Genomic DNA, 14,864 nt, shown 5'->3' with positions numbered 1-14,864 from the left:
AACTCTGAGCGCTCCCCCTCCAGTTTTACCAGTCTAGCAAGCTGCCATTCTAGGACAATCAAAAACCTATAATTTGCGCTACAAAAAAGACATCAACTCTGAAATCACGCAGTGATCATAATGGACAAACAAAAAGAGCAACATTCTTCCCCAGGCAATGAATGTTAAGACGCGTACAGTTGAGGTCTATTGGGTGTGGGCCCTTTCTTCAATCCTGACAGTGATGATGTGAAACCATCGTATATAAAATGCTCCAGCTGGCGAAAGGATTGCAGAGTTGTTGGAGTACATTCAAAGGGAGCCACAAGTATGTACTTAACAGCTCAAAAGAGGGGCTATCTCAAAAACATGTCAACGCGGGCAGCTGAGTGGAAAATTCTGCCCAATATGACGATTCCACAGTTCCATTGCGAAATGCATAGGGCACGCTGACGAGTGCCAGAAAAATCAATATTATTCAGATTGGCTGTCCTCAAGACATTTTGTTCAGCTATAAAAAAGCAACAATAAAAAGTAAAAAGACCATCTCGGTTTCATATATAAGAAAAAATGAGGACCAAAATGACATGCGTTTCAAATCCTTGTCTCAGCCTCATTTCTAACATGGCTGTCAGCGTTGACAATCAAACTTCTATTGCACGTCACATTAGCACAGACGTGCATCGTTATCGCCACAGAGGACGTAATGTTTTTCATGTTGGCGTGTGCCTTACTTTGCCGTGAAAAAAATCTGATAAAGGTGTGGAAAGCCATGAAAATGTATGTGTATCAATAGATTGTTGTTGATCACGTGATTGGTATTCGTTTGTCTGCCATGTTGGAGTTTGAGATCAGGAGGATGAGCTAGATTTGAATCAGAAAGACGAGTAGACCAACTCGTTCGTCTTTTTTATTTATTTATTTTGTCTTGGTATAACCGTAATCAGTTCATACCAGCTATGTGATAAATGTTCCAATCTCCTTTAGATGTGTTAAGATAATGGCTAAAAAGTTGAACAGAGACATTTTGGATGCAGTGGCAAACACGCGACACGGCGACCATGTGGCCATCATAAACGACTACGATCCCTCGACAATTCAAACATCTCTCGCCGCCTAACTGTGCGAAGACAAGCGGAAATAAAACAGACTGTTTTACTTAATGACCCGGAATAGTTGACAGATTGGGTTAGTTAGCTAAAACAGATTTGACTTTGCCTAACATTAGCTTCACGGCTCGATACGGATAGGCATGGTGTGAGTCAACTGTGATTCTGGTAATAAAATAATCATACATTTCTGCCATGTATGTTCGTTTAATATACAACCCCAATTCCAATGAAGTTGAGGCGTTGTGTTAAACATAAATAAAAACAGAATTCAAAATTTTCTAATGATGTTCAACCTATATTTAATTGAGTACACTACAAAGACAAGATATTTAATGTTCAAATTGATAAACTTTATTGTTTTCAGCAAATAATCATTAAGTTGGAATTTTATGGCTGCAACACATTCCAAAAACATGCGCGGTAGGTTGATTGAAGACTCTAAATTGCCGGTAGGAGTGAATGTGTGTGCGAATGGTCACGGGCATTCAATGTTGGTTTTCGGCCATGCCAATTACATGCAGTGATTTCTCCAGATTCTCTGAACCTTTTGATGATATCATGGACCGTAGATGATGAAATCCTTAAATTCCTTGCAATTGTACGTTGAGGAATATTGTCCTTAAACCTTTCGACTATTTTCTCACACACTTGTTCACAAAGAGGTGAACCTCGCCCCATCTTTGCTTGTGAATGACTGAGCAATTCAGGGAAGCTCCTTTTATACCCAATCATGGCACCCACCTGTTCCCAATTAGCCTGTCCACCTGTGGGATGTCCCAAACAGGTGTTTGATGAGCATTCCTCAACTTTCTCAGTGTTTTTTGCCACCTGTCCCAGCTTTTTTGGAACGTGTTGCAGCCATAAAATTCTAAGTTAATGATTATTTGCTAAAAACAATCAAGTTTATAAGTTTGAACATGAAATATCGTCTTTGTAGCGTATTCACATATAGGTTGACCATGATTTACAAATCATTGTATTCTCTTTTTATTTATGTTTAAGACAACGTCCCAACTTCATTGGAATTGGGGTTTTAATACCACGACAAAACTCGACCAAAAACCTGTGTTACCTAAGAGGGCTGAGCTAAAATGTAAACATTGAAAATGGAGAAATGTACTGCACGTGCAGTATGTAATGTGTTTTCTCTGTGTGTTAAAACCTTCAACGAGGTCTTCAGAACAAACACAGATGTATGGACTGGCTATCTCTCCAGAGTGAGAACAACTCTGTTGAGTCGTGAAAGTCACAATGTCATTCTTTTCCTTGACAAAGGTTTAGTCTCCTTGCCTTGATTCAAAATTGGTGCCTGCAAACTGTGACATGAACACTTGGTCCCTTGCATCTGTCTTGTTGCAGCCAAACACTGCACAGTAATTCACGTCGACCTTTAATATCAAATGTATCTATTCAAATTCTCAACAAGCACAGGAATAAAACAACGCGTCAACCTCCAACATGGTGGCCGTGGGCATCATTACTGCCTCCTGCAGGACTGAAGGGGAACAGTAATAAACCTTTGACTGGGCAAGCGGCCATATCGCATTAATTATGCAGCTGAAAAAAAGATATTTTAAGACAAATATGTAAGCCTTGGCTGAGGCATGCAATATTTTTACTGCGATCGTGCAGTGATTAGTTTTTACTTATGTTTTGTTTTGTTTTTTTTTAAAAAAGAGAAAAGTTCTCCTCAGGCTTACTCAAAAAGCTTTCGCTACAGACCTGATTCATACATTTCCATCAATCATGGTTTGACATGGTGGAATTTTTAATCTATATTTGTCTAAATGCTATTAAAAATGTTTATGTTTTTCCCAAGTGCCTGGCAAAGGCCTCGGGGGTAGGTTAAACGTTGGTTAAATGTTTATATATACATTAGTAATGGGTTATACCTCATTTTTCTGATTGAATTACATGATGGTGTTTGCTAAAATTATCCGTGGCACCGACTTTCCACCAGTGAAGGCGGCCCATAGAGCGCACTTGCACTTATTTTCATTTCGAGTGAAGAATGGAAAGATTACGAACAAAGATTACCCGAAACATTTAAGCCTCGTGTTTTGAGATGGCCCAAAAGGAAACGTGTTGCACTGGACGGACGGAGCCAACTGAAAGCAGGGTGGCGGGACGAGAGACAGTTAGAGGAGAACGTTGCAAAACTGACACACATACACACGCGCGCACGCACACGCACACATGCTGAGAGAGTACGCTGGCCGCTCTAAATGTGGCTTGTAGAAGGAAATTCTGAAATCCGAGTCTTGGCACCAGACAGGCTGGAAGCAGGCAGGCTTCTGGACACAGAGCACACACACACACAGAGAGAAAGAAAGAGAGGAGGGAGAGAGCATGGAGGGATGGAGGGCTTTATTACGAGTTTCATTTAGGCGTCCGCTCTGTTTGGCTCTTATCAGCTTATAAGCAACGTGAGGCCATGCCAACACGGTGACCTACGACGTCTCGCTCGCTCCGTCGGCATGGCAACACAACAAATGCCTCCCCGTTTTTGCAGGATATTAAAACACGGGCATGTGTGCGGTCCCCTCCTCGCTTAATGCTCTAGCCAGCCAAGACAATCAGATTTACTTCCATTTCTCGGGTCGCATTTACATGGACGCCATTTTATGGAGCGATGCATCAGGTGTGTGTTCGGGTTTCAGCGTTGCTTTTCACTTCATCCCCCAAAGGTGTCTTTACGTGGGGACGACTTCGCCACGTGCGGCACACGTTCAAAAAAGGTTAAAGGACCTGGAAGTCATGTACCAGACCAGGAACATTAATACGGACTGTGATTGAAAAAGAAATAGCTGATAAGCAGTCTCATTGAAACATTCCCGTGTGTGTGTTAAGGTTGCAAAGAGGTGGAACATTTCCATGGGTATGGAAGCTGAGGAATTTTGGAAATATTTCAAATTGGAAACTTTGAATGGGAATTTATGAGAATTAACTCATTGCCAGCCATTTTCAAAACAACAGCAAAATATTCTGACACATTAAGACCAAACCAGTATGTGAATCATTATCAATTTATGTTTGTGCACTTTTCTGCACTGACAATTTGAAATCATGTCGTGTTTTTTTTTTTAATAGAGATGGAAATTTTATATCTATAAATTTATACATGTCATCGATTAATCCAAAAAACAATTCACAGATTAATCAATTATTGAAATAATCGGTAGTTGCAGCGCTACCCGGAAACTTTTGAAGCAAATCGTACACCCCTCTTCTTTCACTAGAAAAAAAACGTGCTTCTGTCTTTTTCAAATTATTAGTAATCAGCAGTAGAACATGGGTTGGTTTCACCCAAAAGGTTTCTGACCAAAATGCGGAGAAAACGAAAAACATGTCAACCAGGACAGTGACTTTAACGCTTATTTGTTTTGCAAACTATAAAACAAAAACAAGACGGAGAAGGGGCTTTTGATGGCAATACAATAATTTATTCACACGGAAAGATCTATTTCAAATCTCTTCTCTTGCCTGCAGTAATCCCCTTGGAGTTCAGCACACTTCCCCAGGCCTTCTCTGCCACACCTTCATGCACTCCTGGAAGGATTCTTCCACGATCCTGCGCAGCTCCGTCATCACGGCCATCTTGATGTCGTCCTTGTTTTCAAAACAGGTCCCCTTAATTACCCCCTTGAGCTTGGGGAAGAAGAAAGAAATTACGACGAGCCAGGTCGGGTGATTAGGGAGGTTACTTCAACACTGCGATTTTCTTCTTGGCCAGGAACTGTCAGATGCTCAGGCTATTGTGAGCAGGCACGTTGACACGGTGAAGCAGCCATGCGTTATTCTTGTGATTTGGGATTGAAATATATCTTTTGCGAAACCAGTTCTGGAAACCTTCCTGATAAACCTTGTGCTGGCATGAAATGTACTTGTTTTACTCAGGATTATTTAAAAATATATTTTTCACAACTATATTTAAATTCCCAACCTTCAGTTTTCCAAATTACTGGTGAATGCTTGTGTATTCACATACATTCCTTTTAATTCCGTTCTCATCGAAAACCCTCGTGTGTAGCCACCACAGCCTTGTCTGCTTCACCCATGCTTTTCACGCATTTTTTTTAATCATATATTTTATATGATGTGAGGACACAAATATGCAATAAATTAGTTCCGCCTTAACAATCCCATGCTGATTAACTGCACCACACTCACACAAGCATTTGTGTAAGGGAATAGTTGATTGCTATGAATTGTGTGGAATTGATTGTTGAATAATCGTGAATTGACTTATTTGAGGCAAAATGAAGTGTACTACCTGGCTGTGCCAGTTGATTTCGTCCAAACTAGTTTACGATTTAATGAAGAACAAAAACAGTTATGGGAAGTTGAGCTACATCAAACTCCTCCGGGCAGGATTATTCTGCTCAACACGAGACTGGCACTGAAACTGTCATTTAGATCATTCAGAAAGAGATTTGCCCATTCAGTTTAAATTTGTTTTTTTACAAATTTACAAAACAACAAATTGTTAACTCGACCAAAAGTTGATTGAGAACATTTTGTCGAATACAAATTCACTCCTCTCTAAATGTAATGTAACGTACTAGTATGCTTTCATTGCTCATTGACTGTCCGTACTTGTGTTTTTAGGTCCTAAATGTATATTTTGCCATAGTGGCTTGTTTGCCGTAGTACGAGAGGAGCTTCTGCTACCGGAGACTTTGTGTTCTTGGATGGTAAAGAAGGAAAAATACATGCTCTATAGGGTTTAAATCAGGTGACCGACAGTCCATTGCTCTCCTTTGGCTTCACTATTTCAATACTTTTGTAGGGGAGTGTATGTATGTATAGATAACATCCATTCATAGACACTTTTTTAAAATACATTTTTCGATGTTTTTTCCCCAGATGGTATTCTAAACTTTTTCGCTCTGCTCACATCAACTGGCTGCTCTATTTAGTGAGTGACCTCTTTATCCCATTAGCACAGCGGCGCGGTGAACTTTTCCCGCGGTTTGTCACGAAATGCTAAAAGAGTGCCGCAATGGCCGGAGCGGGCGGCACTGATCTTGGATCACATCTGCTGCCGGTCACAGTTATTAAAAGGGTAACACAACCTTGTAGGTATTAACTCATACATGACTCGCTTTGAAGTGTGAGCTGTGTGCATAATTGGCGAGCTGGAACAAACTGTGAAAGACTGCGGGCGTGGATGCCGTGTACGGGCACCTAGGGGACGGCGCGTTGCACATTCCGCATGCGTGTGGCGATGTTTGTCTCCATTTTTCCCCCTATCACTCTTTTTATCTTGTCCTGAGTCACTCATTTTCTCACCTCTCCCTAGGCAGAGTAGCAGCGAAAGAGTGGGCGGTCCGTTGTATGTTTAACCTTTGAGGTGGGCCTGCTGTGCTGAGCAAGGCTTGCCACCTGTTGGCTCTATGTTAGTGCGTGCGTGCGTGCATGTGTGTGTTTGCGTGTTCAATCAGAGGTAAATCTCTTAATTTTGATGAGCAGAGACAGCGGAGTCGCCATGGGGATGTGGCGATGGCACGGTACTGATGTTCTCAGGAAAGGGGCTGGGGGGGAGGGGGGCCATCTAAGCAGGGTTCTCACACTCACACACACACACACACACACACACACACAACATGCACACGTACACAAATGTACACACAAACATGACCCCTCCTCTGTCAGAGGCTTGGTGACACCATGTCTGCCACGGGCGATTGAGGGCCCAGCCTGGGTGGCTCCAGGCCTTGTGTGTCTCTCAGTGTGAGTGTATGTATCACTCCAAAGGGGTCCCCGCTTGGGTCGCCATATGCCACCCACCCAGCCACGGACGAGAGAGAAGGGCGGAGGTGACCCCTGGCCACGGGCTGAAGCCACCAGTTGGCCCATTCTCTCAGTCACACGCCGGCCGGGCGCCATGTTTAAAGTCCCACGGCTTTTTTTTCCGGGAGAGCGATGAAGGGAGGTGGTTCGGCGGGGGCCTCGCAGAAGAGGCCTATTCTCCGGACCATGATAAAGCCTTTGTAAACACAGACGGGCAAACACACGCAGACAAAACAACCCGAATTCAATGCAGATTCATTCCAATTGAGTGCGTAGTCAATCTGCTTTTCTTTAACAAAGGATGCCCAAGTAAGATGATGATTGTGACCAAATGGAAACGTTCCATCTCATAATAGGCTCTTTCTAACTTATCCCAAAGACACAACTGAAGTCGAAAAGTATAAAGAAATCATTGGTGGGCTGAAATGCAGACAAAACCAACAAAAATAATGTATTTCTTCACCATTGTTTGATTATGCAGTAGTTACAACTGAATAGGGCTTGTATTATTAAGAACATCACGATTTGATTCCTATTGTTTGGGTTGCGATTCAATTCCATTTTTCAGGTCGCAATTTGATTCGATATTGAAATGCTTTGATGTCGATTCAGTAAGAAGTAGAAATGCACAATTTTTAAATAGCTGCCATTTTTCTTCATGTTCCAGATTTACACAGGAAATGACAAATTGCAACCAACATATGAGTTCATATTTTTACCCACTCCTACAATTGAGGTTTTTTCTTTTCCCTACTGAAATACATTTTTGTCTTTACTTTTCACCTGATCTAGGATGAGGCCTTCACATTATTCAGATTTATTATAACTGCACTTTTCTAAATACAGAAGAAGAATCACTTGACAATTAAGTATTTATTTGTCTTTGTCCAGCGGTGTACAATTGTGTTTGTTTGTGTTCGTGTGTCTAAAGCAGAGCGGTAAGTAGAGAACAACTAATTTATACTATGTTGGCAAAAGGTTTATGTATTAACGTTACACTTGCATATTTATATGGGAATAGCTGAGAGGCCCACTTTTATTGGAAATCATAGCAGCAATGGATATGCTTTCCAGTGATAGCCATAAGGCTGGCGGCACTTTGTTTTTTCACTCATGTATCAATAAATAGGTGGTACTGTCTGTGGTGCTGAAGTAGTAAATCCATACATGTCTAGCTCATCTTGGATTTTGAGAAACTCTGGTTTTAATCAGATTCAAAATAATCAAAATGTTAACTCACGATGAATTTGTTTCATTGAATTTGACACAGAGCTGCAACTACCACTCACAGTGAGAAGATATGGATATTCAACATTTCTTGGATGTATTATTTTCCTATCATTGTGAAAATAATGCGAAGTATATTCAAACCCTTCAAACCTCACCATTCATAGCTTCCATTCTATTTGATTACAGAATTTTCCTGAGGCCTTCATGGACATTGAGAACGCTACAAAACGGTTTCAAACTCCTAAACTGGCTCTCTTGGCCCAAAATTCCCCGAACTGTCACAGTCTGTTTGTCTCTCAGCATAAACGGCAATGAGCCACTAAATCTGTCGTCAAGAGTCGAGCCAAATGAGACTGTTTTACTGCTGAGGGCTGCCCGTAGGTCTACCACTGGTCCATATTATGTATATCATTATATATATGTCAGTCTTTGTCATAAGTTGTTCGGAGACGATCACTATTCAGCATTTAAGCAGAGAGCACTCCATAAGTTACCACTTTGAACATCGACGTGAATTCATCCTTCTGCACCTACATTTGAGAAATCTCTGAGTTTCTCTGAGAAGTCAGAAATTAGTCAAGCAAAACATTTAACCGATCAAAAAACATTTTCATTCGACTCGAGAATGCAAGTAAATAAGTTTAAATTAAACCACGCTCTTAATCAATAAATATTAATTGGCTTTTTTTGTGGAACACTATGTATTTTTTGGATACTGTTTATCGAGACATCGACTTTGAAGTTTACGGTCAAACTAATCATAAAACACGGAAAATTACACACTGTGCATTTAAAACAACCACATCAAAACTTTGCCTTTAAGTCTGTTAGCTTCATGCTAACACATAATGGGAAACACCATAGACAGGCTAACAAATAGCATCGACGTGGCAGTGTTATAATCCTTTAGGGACCAGATATTTGAACACTGACAGTGCAGCAACACATGTAGGCAGACAATTTGAAAAAAACTCAAAGCCATATAATCTTTATCCTCTGCAAAAAAAAAAAAAAAAGATAATAATATTACAGCAGCCTACTGAGTCACTTACAGGACTTGTGAAACTCTTTGTTTGTGTATGACTGTATTGTACTGCCTCCCAAGTCACGCACACCAGAAGGAGCCGCAAATAATGAATCATGATGCACTAAGTGTTTAATGCTTTGTTATTAAAATATGTTTTTACATCGTAAAATATTATAGAGTGCTATTTTCCGTATTAAAACCACATTGCACATGGTATTGTCATTGATTTCAATGAGGAGTGATGTTTTGCGATACAACTGTTTTGAGTAACAACCCTGGTGACAGAACAAATTCAACTTTTATCTCAAGGCACCACTGTAATTTCGTTTTACTATTGAACACATAATTTCAGTTAAAAATGCAACACGGTGGTTAGTGGAACTGCCTCACAGTTCTGAGTTTCAAGGTTCGACTATTGACTCTGGGCTTCCTGTGCAGAGCTGGCATGTTTTTCTTCTGTGCTTGGGTGTCTACCAATTGAGGGCAGCTGTGGCATAAAACCTTACATTTGATGGTGGTATATTTGTACAGGATTTGGCTATATTGCTTGATAAAAAAAAACAAAAAGTTACTCCCATTGTTAGAAAATCTTGAGTCTCTAAACACTTTTTATAATAATATAATATAAATGACCCTGGAAACAAGGATGGTTCTAAATAAAATATTACAATTACAGTATCACATTCTTCAATATAGAGTAAAATAATAAAGTATAGTCTGAAGGAAGTAGTATAAAAGCCCAACCATTCCAATGATTCATTGGAGGTTTTCAATAGATTCCATGCTGATGACTTTGCATTTCAAGGCAGCGCCGCTGGTCTAGTCAGTGGTTGGGCTCGCTTGGCTTGACCTCCCAGGAGTATGACTCGCCATGCAACGTCTCGTCCTGGGATCCCTTGCTTATGATGTCACAAAAAGAACGGTCACACTCTCGTAACGCTGGCTCACCCTGGAGAAAGTCGGATTCCATCTGTACACGAGCAACCCACCCCCCGCTCATAAATAAGCATGTCCAATCTACCACTGTGTTTCATTAAAAGCAGACCACATCAATCAGTGTGAAAACTTTAAAGGCCAGGTCTCCCTCGCTGGCAATATGGCAGAAAAAAAAACACGGAGCTGTTAAAGAGTCAAAGACCTCACACTGCAAGTTCACTGCAACGCCTGTACGCTTAACACCACCATCCCGCTGATGGACCACACATTGATTCCCAACATGGACCCCGAGACCACACAGTGAGTCCTGTAAGGTCGACAAAAGACCTCGTACAACCCATCAGTGGGTCCTTACATGACTCTCGGGGAGAATCCGGCACCTGTACATTTTTCATGAGCCGCAAACTAACTCCTCTCACAGCAACTCTCGTCCCCATGGTGCAGTGGTGGGAGGTATAAATATTTTGTTACTGCACTGAAGCAGATTTTCAGGTAATATTACTTTCGTCCCTGTATTTACTCCTTACTTTGTCAAAATAGGTTTGTTACCATTCTCAACCCCCGCAAATGGTGAGAACTTGATTTACAGCAGCAGATTCGGAGAAGCAAAATATTCTCCATCCATGGCTATATATAAGAGAATGGCATCTTGTGTCAGCCTAAAAATGACCAGCAAAAAAAAAACATTTTCGTCAGTATGTGCCTATGCTCGTTGAAAAGGGGGAAACTATGCAGATTACTGTGTGCAGATTATTTTGTTTCATTTCTCAAAGGTATCAAAATGGGTATTTTATATAAATGACAGTAAAAAAGTCATTTTATTTTTGTACTTTAAGTAAGGGGGGGGGGGGGGGGGGAGTCTTATTTGATAAACTGGTAGTATGACCGGACAGTAGTACATTAGTAAAATGATCTGTGGGGGGGGAAATCATCCATTTCTGTCCCCATCTTGAACCACTACATTTACTTACAAGAAACCTTGCCACCTAAGCAACCAATCAGAAACAGTGTATCTGACAACTACCTAAAGTAAACTAACAAAACAACTTGGTATAAGGCAAACAGAAGCAGAGCGACGGGACCTCAGGTGGCTGAGATGATATAGAAGCGACGCGGAATTAGCAATAACAATCTTTCTGCTGAGCAGGTATGTTTATCATCTCTTTTTGATTTTTTTGTACTTGCTTGTACATTTAAAAAAATAAAATAAAATAAATAAAAAAATCAAACTTCAAACCAATGTTGTACCAGTCTAGTTATATATGTATCTTGTTTATACGCTGTTTTAATTGTATTTTTTCCTTTGTTTTTAAATGCTTTTAATCATGTAAAGCACATTGAGTTATCTTGTGTATTAAATGCGCTATATAAATTAATGTGCTATGCTTTGCTTATATTAACGCTCCTGTAGTACTGCAGGATGGATCATGACAGCTCCATTACAAATAAGTCGTGCTACCAACGTAGCAGCCGTGACTAATGTCGGCTAGTCTACAGTGCTAATGCTAGCTTAGTATTGCTCGCGCAGCTATTCTGTTGAAGCTGGATATGCGTCCTTTAGCGTCCTCTTTCAAGCGCACCCTTCCCCCTTTAAGGTCCGCATGCTGTCTTCAGTCACGTCCGCCTTCCCCCTATATAAGCAGCGTGTCGGCCGGAAATGCTCCCAGTCAGTCAAGTGGAGCGTTCATCAAAGACACACAACATTTACAGATTTTGGAACTCGGTGCACACATAAGGCGTGCCGCATTATAAGGCGCCCCATCCATTTTGGAGAAAATTGAAGACTTTTAATTGCGCCTTATGGTCGTGAAAATACGGTACTTTTGCCACCTCTGCCATGGTAATGAGAAATTGGAAACCACTTAGCTCCACGACTGCTCGGGCAGGAAAGTGAGGTTGTTTTCCCAATGGGAAGAGAGGCCTGAAGGAAGAGCCAAGAATACACAACAGGAAGTTCAGTGAGGATGCCAGACGAGCGTATGGCAGCATGAATGGGTCAATAAATGAGTAGAGGCCAGACAACAAGAGGGGAGACTAAGAAGGATTGACGGCGGGGATGTGAAAGCGGCCTCGCCATGGAATGCTTTCAAACTTCCTTTTTCCGGCTGGCCGCCGAGTGGAGCGCAGCGAGATGGGATGGCGCAACTGGAGATGCTGGGCGCTCTCCAACCAAACACATAACGAGACGTTGTAACAGCCGCAACAATCCTTGCCCCAGAGCAAGGAAGAAGTCGCGATGATAAAAAAAGGTCTTTGCACTTACCAATCCACACTAAGGGAGCGTCGCCTGTAGGAATGTGCTCGTTCCGACGCGGTCTTTTCGACTTTGGATGGACGTTCTTTGAGGGAGAGACGATGGGTAAACTTCGAGATTCCAAATTCCGACCTTGCGAAAAAGGGGGGGAGAAAAATCCATCAGGGAACCTGCTAATGTGTCAAGAGAACAACAGTTTTAAACAACAACGGAACAGGACAAAAATAATTTAATAAATTAATTCATGAAATAAAATTTTTAATTTTTTATGTTATTAGTTTATTGGTGCGGCACGGTGGCCGACTGGTTCGAGCGTCAGCCTCACAGTTCTGAGGTGCGGGGTTCAATTTTTTCCCTTTGAATGTAGGCCACAGACAATCAGTACCATGACAAGGCGCCTCCTCACAATGCCCTGAGCTGTGATGGCGCACTAATTATTTGATTGGTCATCAACCAGGCACAAAAATCACTTGGCAAAGGGCTTTTTCATTTATGCAAATTAGGGTCTTCTATGTTTTTATTAAATTATTATTATTACATACAGTATATGCTGATGTTATGGCAATGCATTCTACTCCATTTGGTCTGAAATGTATATTTTTATTTTATTGAGCCATTTCGCCTTACCAAATACTACAGCTTGATTTACTGCTGAGGCATTCAGGAACAGCTCAAATGCTTCGTTTTGTTCTTGTTCTCAGTAAAAAAACTAATTGCAAACAAGAAAACAGACAGCCTGAAAAAGCAATAAAGTTGGACATTATTGATGACAAAAATGTAACCAAGACAGTCAAGAAAGTCAGTACCGCAGATTCATGTAAAGTACTAAAACACATTTTAACGGCAAATTATTCAATCAATGTGAAATATTATTGTCAGACACCCGTCGTTTTGAAATATATTTCCCATGAAGTTACTAAACACTGCAACAACGCCAAAGTTCCCAGAGGACACATGAGGTTGCAGGGAGAGTCGTAGACTGTGTCTCGTATTTTCCAAATCATTTTAACAGGGGGGAGAGAAAAAAAAAAACAATCACAAATACATGTTAATCTAATTGACTTGGTTGCCAATGTTCCAGTTTGACTTTGAGCAGAAAATTTAAGTAAACAAACTTTTTATCCGGTGCGCATACTCCATGTTGTGTTCCTCCATCTAACAACCACCAAGTATTAAGTCAGGCGGCTATTCACCGTACTTGTTCAAAATAGCACTTTTCCAAACTTCAAACCATTAGTTAAGGATTCAGTACTTTCCCCTTATGAATAAAACAAAAACAAACAAACAAAAAATCTGAAAGCTTTCTGACTGAACTGGCTATGTTGGAGTCTAAGGTTTCTCAAAAATAACTCTAAAATGAAAGGAATATTTTCATATTCATGCTTTAGTTTGTGCAATCACTTAAAGTCCTTCTAAAGTAAAAATGTCTTGTAAATCTGACAGACAAGAGTGTCACTAACAACTCTGCCAAATGTTAATGATAAAAAAAATTATATAAAGTATTTAAGTATATAAAATGAGGCTTCAAAATCGTGAAAAATCTAAATCTTGAATGCAGTGGCCCCTCCTTGAGCAGTCACCTTATCGTGGTGGAGGGGTTTGTGTGTCCCAATGATTCTAGGAGCTAAGTTGTCTGGGGCTTTATGCCCCTGGCAGGGTCACCCATGGCAAACAGGTCCTATCAGAACCCGAGCAGTGTTGTGTTTTTGGACTTCTGTGCTCATCATGGATTGTCCATATTGTCCGAGGCGTAGTTAGGGTCCGGTTTGGTGGCCTCACTATTGCAACTCTGCTTTTTCCAGATGATGTGGTTCTGTTGGCTTCATCAAGCCGTGATCTCCAACTCTCACTGCAGCAGTTCGTAGCAGAGTGTGAAGCTGCTGGGATGAGAATCAACACCTCCAAATCTGAAACCATGGTCCTCAAAAGGGTGGCGTGCCCTCTCCAGGTCGGGTATGAGATCCTGCCCCAAGTGGAGGAGTTCAAGTATCTTGGGTTCTTGTTCACGAGTGAGGGAAGAATGGAACGGGAGATCGACAGGCGGATCGGTGCAGCCTCTGCAGTGATGCAGACTTTGTATCGGTCTGTTGTGGTAAAGAAGGAGCTAAGCCGAAAGGCGAAGCTCTCAACTTACCGGTCGATCTACGTTCCTACCCTCACCTATGGTCACGAGCTGTGGGTCGTGACCGAAAGAACAAGATCCCGGATACAAGCGGCCGAAATGAGTTTCCTCCGCAGGGTGTCCGGGCTCTCCCTTAGAGATAGGGTGAGAAGCTCGGTCATCCGGTGGGATCTCAGAGTAGAGCCGCTGCTCCTCCACATCGAGAGGAGCCAGATGAGGTGCCTGGGGCATCTAATTCGGATGCCTCCCGAACGCCTCCCCGGTGAGGTGTTCCGGGCACGTCCAACCGGGAGGAGGCCCCGGGGACGACCCAGGACACGCTGGAGAGACTACGCCTTTCGGCTGAACTGGGAAAGCCTCGGGATCCCTCCGGAAGAGCTGGATGAAGTGGCTGGGGAGAAGGAAGTCTGG

General features: G+C 41.7%; 1 protein-coding gene across 2 annotated transcripts in view; it reads right to left on the bottom strand.

Annotated features, from left to right (window-relative positions):
• LOC133417916 (ankyrin repeat and fibronectin type-III domain-containing protein 1) overlaps positions 1–14,864 on the bottom strand; it is a 135,481-nt gene that overhangs the window by 28,363 nt on the left and 92,254 nt on the right. Inside the window, exon 6 of one of the 2 annotated variants that reach the window (XM_061706140.1) lies at positions 12,341–12,463. The exons of the other annotated variant lie outside the window; for it this stretch is intronic. Coding sequence (XP_061562124.1) covers positions 12,341–12,463 — 123 coding nt within the window. The remainder of the gene's footprint in view (positions 1–12,340; positions 12,464–14,864) is intronic. 2 annotated transcript variants of the gene reach the window in all.

This window comes from Phycodurus eques, chromosome 19 (assembly GCF_024500275.1).
Source record: "Phycodurus eques isolate BA_2022a chromosome 19, UOR_Pequ_1.1, whole genome shotgun sequence".
NCBI classification, from domain to species: Eukaryota; Metazoa; Chordata; class Actinopteri; order Syngnathiformes; family Syngnathidae; genus Phycodurus; species Phycodurus eques.
The sequence above is the reverse complement of the archived record's forward strand: the minus strand, read 5'-3'. Positions and strand labels throughout refer to the sequence as shown.